At 40.6% G+C, this 8,118-nt stretch overlaps 1 protein-coding gene across 3 annotated transcripts in view; it reads right to left on the minus strand.

The window, feature by feature from the left end:
* L2HGDH (L-2-hydroxyglutarate dehydrogenase) overlaps positions 1-8,050 on the minus strand; it is a 70,156-nt gene extending 62,106 nt beyond the window's left edge. For all 3 annotated transcript variants that reach the window (XM_054239920.2, XM_002753880.6, XM_054239918.2), the window contains exons 1-3: positions 7,835-8,050; positions 3,378-3,493; positions 2,496-2,647 (exon numbers count right to left, since the gene is read on the minus strand). In XM_054239920.2, coding sequence (XP_054095895.1) covers positions 2,496-2,647; positions 3,378-3,493; positions 7,835-7,974 — 408 coding nt within the window. In that variant the 5' untranslated portion in view covers positions 7,975-8,050. The remainder of the gene's footprint in view (positions 1-2,495; positions 2,648-3,377; positions 3,494-7,834) is intronic.
* Positions 8,051-8,118: the final 68 nt, after the last annotated feature.

Raw genomic sequence — 8,118 nt, forward strand, 5'->3', positions numbered from 1 at the left:
AGCTACATGAATGGCCAACAAGCATATAAAAAGATGCTCAACACTGATCCAGCAACCCCACTGGTGGGTATATAGCCAAAGAAAATAAAATCAGTATGTCAAAAATATATGTGAATTCCTATGTTTATTGAGGCATTAATCACAAGAGCCAAGATATGGAATCAACCTAAGTGTCCATTGATGGATGAACGGAAAAAGAAAATGGGTATATATACACCACAGAATACCACTCAGCCTTTAAAAAAGGAGGAAATCTTTACGATAAGGAGAAACATCCTCCAGGTTCATCTCTGTTGTCATAAATGATCCAGCCACAAATGACAACAGAGATGAACCTGAAGAACATTATTTTAGGTGAAATCAAGCACAGAAAGATAAATACTGCATGACCTCATTTATATGTAGAATCTCAAAAAGTTGAACTCAAAAGAGGTAGAGCGAAGAATGGTGGTTGCCAGGGGCTGGGGGCAGCAGGGAGGTGGGGGTGGTGTGGAAAGATATTTGTTAAAGGACACAAAATTTCAGTTAAGTAAGAGGAATAAGTTCAGGATATTTATTACACAAAATGTTGACAATAGTTAATAACGTATTATATTCTTGAAGACTGCTCAGAGAGTTAAGAGTCTGCATCATAAAAAAAAATGTATGAAAGGTAATACATGTGTTAGCTTGATTTAGCCATTCCACAGTGTACACATACTTCTTGAGACAAGAGTCTCACTCTGTCACCCAGGCTGGACTTCAGTGGTACAGTCTCAGCTCACAGCAACCTTTGCCTCCCAGGGTCAAGCAATTCTCATTACAGGCATGTACTACCATACCCAACTAATTTTTAGATTTTTAGTAGAGACAGAGTTTCACCATGTTGGCCAGGCTGGTCTCAAACGCTTGATCTCAAATGATTTGCCCACCTCAGCCTCCCAAAGTGTTGGGATTACAGGCAGGCGTGAGCCACTGTGCCCAACCCACAATGTACACATACTTCAAAACGACATACTGTGCATGATAAATATATACAATTTGTGTCAATTAAAAAATAATTTTAGGCTGGGCACAGTGACTGACACCTGTAATCCCAGCACTTTAGGAGGCAAAGGCAGGAGGATTACTTGAAGCCAGGAGTTTGAGACCAGCCTAGGCTACAAAGCAAGATCCTGTCTCAACTCTTAAATAAGAAATAAGGTTAAAAAATAATAATTTTAATTTTTTAATTTTTAATTCTATTTTTTTTGAGACAGGTCTCCCTCTGTCACTCAGACTGGAATGCAGTGGCACGATCATGGATCATTGAAGCCTTGACCTCCCAGGCTGAAGCAATCCTCCCACTTCAGCCTCCCAAGTAGCTAGGACTGTAGGTGTACACCACCACACCCGGCTAACTTTTAAAATTTTTTGTAGAGATAGGGTCTCAATATGTTGCCTGACCCGGTCTCTAACTCTTGGGCTCAAGTGATCCTCTTGCCTTGGACTTCCAAAGTGCTGGGATTAAAGGCATGAGCCATAGTACCTGCCTAATATTTAGGAAATAGAAGTATTTTCTAAAAAGGAAAAAATAAAAGACACTCAATATCATTATCACTAGGGAACTGCAAATTAAAACTTCCACCAGGATGGCTACAATAAAAAAGATGCAGTAAAAATATATGTTGTCAAGGACAGGGAAAAATTGGAATCCTGATTACTGGTGAGAATGTAAAATAGTACAGAGCTTTGGAAAACAGTTTGGCAGTTCCTCAAAATGTTAAACATGGAGTTACCATGACAACCCAGCAATTCCACTCCCAAGTATATGCCCAATATAAGAGAAAACAAATATTCACACAAAAACTTGTACATGAATGTTCATAGCAGAATTATTCATAACAGCCAAAAGGTGGAAACAATCCATATATCTAACAACTGATGAACAAATAAACAAAATGTGGTATGTATCCATACAACAGAATATTGTTTAGCGATAAAACGAATGAAGTACTGATTCATGCTACAACATGGATGAATTTTGATAATATCACACTAGGTGAAAGAAGCCAATCACAAAAGACCACATAGTTAGTATATGAATCTATTTATATGAAAAGTGTAGAACAGGCAAAGCCACAAAGACAGAAAGTATATTAGTGGTTGCTAGGGCATCAGGGGAGGTGGAAATGGGGAGTGAGTGCTAATGGGTATGGGGTTTCTTTTTGGGGTAATGAAAAAGTCTAAATTAATTAGATAATGGTAATGATTGCTTAGCTCTGTGAATACACTAAAAACTGATCTGTGTACTTTAAAAGGGTGAATTGTATGGTGCATATGTTATATGTCAATAAAACTTTTATTTAGAAAATTACATAAAGTCGCACCATCTTTTTTTAGTTATTCCTCAATACTAGACTTCAAAAATTACATAGATACAAAGAAACAAAACACCAGATTTTTAAAAAATATATTAAACATCACTAAGAAAATGCTAGTTGGAAATTAGTCAAGGCTCTAGTAAAATGCCATACCTTGCCACATTGCTTGTAGGAAATTCCCTTTTGCTGGCAGTATTCATAGAGGAGGGCTGCACCTTGTACACATAATTTGGCTTTCAGAGATTCAGGTTTATAATAAATTCCACTATGTATAACACCACTGTTATGTCCAGTCTGGTGAACAGCTACAGAACAAGAGAAACAGGGTAAGAGTATGTACATACATGATTCATACAAAACATTAGAAGAGAACAAACTTATTATAGTTGAAGTTATTGGTAAAATTCTGCCTGAATTTGTTGAGATCACTGGTAACTTCTTCTAACAGCCATCCTTGGTATCCAGGTCACATCGCTCCAGCCCGTCTCTGATTTCAACTACAACTCTGGTGCACAAACTCACCTCTCATAACCAGCAAACCACTTCAGGGGCCCATTAGGGCTCTTTGGACTCTGCCTTAGGGCCTCTGGTAACTTTTTTAGAGAAGGGCACAGGGTGCTCAACATCACTAGTGGCCATCCTCAACCATCAGGGACAGGAGCTGATGGATAAATGAGCACAATCCTGGGAAACATTATATTGCTCCTCAGGGGTTCCAGTGGAATCCAGCTCACAGCAGCAATCTTAATGATGTGTTCTCACAACTTTTCCTCCTTCCCTGTCTTACTTTCCTCATCCCCTCACTCCTGTTTCCTCAGATAACCTCTCAAATAAATAACCTATAGCCATGTCCTTGTCCCACATTCTGCTTTAACTTCTCAAATAAATAACCTATAGCCATGTCCTTGTCCCATGCTCTGCTTTCAGAACACAAACTAAGATACTAACATTGACATTCAACATGAAAGATTCAGAACAGACAAAATGAGCAGATGCCCAAGTAAGCCCAAAGAACAACACTGATTATATACATACCTAAATCTTTCTCCTTTTCCAGAACACCAATAGAAAGTGATGGATGTCGCAGGATGAGTGCTCTGGCAGAGGCAAGCCCCACAATTCCGCCACCAACAATGACTATATCAAATGAGCTTCAAGAGAAAGTCATCTTTAAAGTAATACATGTTTACAGTAGACCTCATCAAACTTCAAATGCATAATTTTCATCATCAATGGACAATTATTAATTTATAATCATTAAAATGTATTGGCCCTGTGCTATTTGGTTTCACATGTATAAAGAAAAAAAAAAAACCTTAAAAGTTATATGAATCAAGTCTGGGCATTAGGGCTCATGCCTGTAATCCCAGCACTTTGGAAGCCAAGGCTGGTGGATCACTTGAGGTTAGGAGTTCAAGACCAGCCTTGCCAACATGGTAAAACCCCATCTCTACATAAAGTACAAAAATTAGCTGGGTGTTGTGGTGGGTAGGTATAATCCCAATTACTCAGGAGGCTGAGGCTGGAGAATCGCTTGAACCTGGGAGACGGAGGTTGCAATGAGCCGAGGTCATACCACTGCACTCCAGCCTGGGAGACAGAGCCAGATCCTGTCTCAAAAATAAAAAAGTCTGGGTGTGGTGGCTCATGCCTGTAATCCTAGCACTTTGGGAGGCCGAAGCAGGCAGATCACCTGAGGTTTGGAGTTCAAGACCAGCCTGACCAACATGGAGAAATCCCGTCTCTACAAATACAAAATTAGCTGGGCATGTTGGCACATGCCTGTAGTCCCAGCTACTCAGGGTGCTGAGGCAGGAGACTTGCTTGAACCCCAAAGGCGGAGGTTGCAGTGAGCCAAGAGCACGCCATTGCACTCCAGCCTGGGCAACAAGAACGAAATTCCTTCTCAAAAAAAACCAAAAAAGTTATATGCATCAAAAAACCTTAAAAGTTAGTTATACACATCACTGGTCAGTAGCAAAATCAGCTACAGCTTACTGGTAGGCAAGATAACTGGTTGCCCAATCTGCTCTATATCTCCATAACATGGCAGCCAGGCTAGTTACATAAGTGATTGCAGTCACGCATTGCTTAACCATAGGAATAGGTTCTAAGAAATGCACTGCTAGGTGATTCCATTGTGCAAACATCATAAAATGCACTTAAACAAACCTAGATGACATAGCTTACTGCACACCTAAGCTATATGGTATAAGCCTATTGCTCCTAGACTACAAACCTGTACAGCAGATTACTATATTGAATACTACAGGCAACTGTAACACAATGGTATCTGTGCATCTAAAAATGTCTAAATATAAAAAAGGTACAGAAAAAAATATGGTAATTTTTGGGACCATCACTGTACATGCAGTCTGCAGTTGACCAAATGTTATGCAGCTCGTGACTATACTTGTGTTAAGCATAACTATGCTTCTACTACCTATCCTCGTAAAATTCCAATGTAGTATTCTTGACAATGTGTTAACACATTAAAGCTTTAACACTTTAGTGTGCAATAATTTTTACATGTTTTTCTTTGAGAAGGAAATAACTCTGAGAACATAAACCTTGGGGCAATAATTGGTCTAGAAATGGGCTTAGGAACTACACAATCTTTGCCATGGCAAACCCTGAGTATACAACCATTTACAAAATGTAGAACAAGCATGTGTAATTTATATAACTTTGCAATTAGAAGCTTAAAGATTACCTTTAACACTGATCTGATGGTCAACAAATAAGAATCTTTTAGGAACAGTAAACAGAGGAAAATTTCAGAGATTAGGCCCTTTCTTTGAAAAGTGATCTAAGTTTCAATTTCAAAATCCTTAGCAAAGCACATAATTTGATCAGAAATGTTACCACACCTATGGCTATATCTGGAAGCAGAAACAGATCCTAGACAACTAGGAATATATATAAGCTTGACAAATCAAATCCTGCATCTTAAATTAATTTGGGCGTCATAGAGGATAAAGTTCCCTCTGTCAGTGCATAATCCTCATAACTTGAACAGGGAGAACCTCTAGGTGACACACAGCAGGTGGTTCTCCTGCAGCAGCTTTAGACTAGATAAAATGGTTGTTAAGGATGATGAATAATGCACACATTTAAAAAGAGAGGGTATAAAAAGAGCAGCACAAGTAAAATGGGATTCTGGGTCCACTACATTAATACTAGTTATTGGCAAATGCTTACAGTAGTCAACTAAAACATTACTAATATGATTAGAGTGTATTTGGAAGTCCAAGCCTTTAAATAGGTTTTTGAAAACATAAGTTCAGTAGATAAAAGGTAAAGCATTCACATTCCACTATAGTTACTTATATTGATTTACAGCCATTGACCCTTTACACAACTTTCACAATAAATAGATCTTCTGTGGACTCCAAAATATCCTGGCTTTTAAAAATTCCACAAGAATAACCATTGTTAAGATAGGATTTTTATTTTCCAAAACATCTTATAATCTTCCACTAAGGTAGGTGTTCAAAACATTTACAAATACTTAATACATTTGTATGTGTATGACTTAATCATATTTTATATACAGTCATCCCTCAATAACCACAGGGGATTGGTTTTAGGACTCCCATGGATACCAAAATCCATATATTCAAGTCTTTTATATGAAATGGCACAGGATTTGCATATAATCTACACACATCATCCAATATACTTTAAGTCATCTCTGGATTATTTATAGTAAATAGTACCACGTAAATGCTATGTGAATAGTTGTTATACTGTATTTTAAATTTTGTGTTTTTTATCGTTTTTTTGCAAATATTTTTGATCCATAGTTGGTTGAATCTGCAGATGCAGATCCCACAGAAATGAGAACCGACTGTAATTTTTTAAACTTATCAAGTTTATATCTATATCAATCATGGCAGTGCACTTATACGACACAGAGGTATCTTTGATACTGTTTTTTTTTTTTCTTTTAAGTTCAACTATGATGTTACGCTTTGTCTTCAAGCCTCGCTTTTCTGTAAAAGGTAGCAAAACCTTCACTTAGAGGGGTGGTCTTAACTTACATAATAATGTTTCTCATCCTTGCTGCCTTTTGGGTTTTTTGTTTGTTTGTTTTTTTAATAAAGACAGAGTCTCCCTTCGTTGCCCAGGCTGGAATGTAGTAGCATGATCTTGGCTCACTGCAACCACCTCCTCCAGGGTTCAAGTGATACTCCTGCCTCAGCCTCCCCAGTAGCTGAGATTATAGGCACACACAACCATGCCGGGCTAGTTTTTGTATTTTTAGTAGAGACGAGGTTTCGCCATGTTGGCCAGGCTGGTCTCAAACTCCTGATCTCAGGTAATCCACCCACCTCGGCCTCCCAAAATGCTGGGATTACAGGCATGAGCCGCCCCTTGCTGCCTTTTGATAATTGTAACACAAAAGCTTGTGGGGAGGTAGACCTTCCACTTAGAATTATTACCTTGGTACAGATTCCCAGCCAACATATTGTTTTCGCAGATTATATTACATCCATCAATAAACTTTTCTTACTTTCAAACATAAAATTATCATAGTGAATGTGCTTTTTCCAACTACATGTGCCGCCCTCACTCCCTCTCCTCAAATCTGAAAGATCACTTTACAGCCCTTAACAACCAGTTCACTAATTGTCTTTGGTATCCCATTCTACTCCCTCCATCCATCAACACGCAGCGCCAGCATCAACTTTCAGAACATCAACATTTAATCACTAGCCTCTTCTTGAAATTCTTTTAAATAGCTTCCCGTGGCTCTTAGAATAAAATTCAACATGTGGTTAAAATAAAAACCTTGCTGTGATGTAACCCTTCTCCCGTGTCATTCCACACCATCTGTCTTCCACTAAGCTCCAGTCACCACCTATGGCCCACCTTCTAGTCCTCAAAATAACCAAAACCTCTCCAAGCCTTACATCCTTCACACAAACTGCCTCTTCTACAGAGGGCAGAGAAAGTGGTTTCGAATGTGACCTCCAAACTATACATCACAGGGCATTGAATTCTGCGGGCTTTGATTAGCCTACGGGCTGCTTCCGACAGGGGCAACTCAGCGGGCTCTGTCAGGAACTAAGACTGTATTCAGATCTTCCAAGCAACCCCAAAGACGCCAGCTATATTTGATTGCTTATACGTGTACTAGGTCCTTTTTATCCTCCAAACGACCACCTACAGAAGAGACTAAGGTCCCAGTCATAACTGAGCCTTCAAGGAGGTTAAGTAACTAGACGAGAGTTCAACAGAAAGTGGACGGGTTTAAAGCCAGAGCTAATCCTGACCTCTACTCCATACACCGCCTTTCCTCCCGCCCGTACATAGAACGAATGAACCCGCAGATTTGTAGTTCCTGGGATGCGAGGCTGGAGCTCCACAGGACCCCAACCTGCCCTCACCCCGGGACAGGGAAGTAGGAACAGAGACACAACTCCAGCACGAGATGGCTCTGCGAGAGGCAGCAGCGCCGGCGGCGGGGAGGACGAGCAGCCACTCACCTGGTGCTGGCGCTACGGCCACCCCCACACAGCGGTCGGGGCCTCCCCGACGCCGGCCCGCACGCCCCGGGGAAGCCCCCGAATAAACCCCCACGGGCCCGTCCGCGGGCACCAACCAAGTAACGCAGCGCTGGCACCATCGCCTGCGCCTGCTGCCCTTCCTCAGCCCTCAGAAGCTACCACTTGACCCTCCACGGCCGGCAACCTGCGCACTGTAGGCCCGCCCCTCATGCGAGGTCCAATGAAGCGCGCGCCTTCGTCCTACGTGGAGAGGCTGCGGTGGC

Source organism: Callithrix jacchus, chromosome 8 (assembly GCF_049354715.1).
Source record: "Callithrix jacchus isolate 240 chromosome 8, calJac240_pri, whole genome shotgun sequence".
Taxonomy (NCBI): Eukaryota; Metazoa; Chordata; class Mammalia; order Primates; family Cebidae; genus Callithrix; species Callithrix jacchus.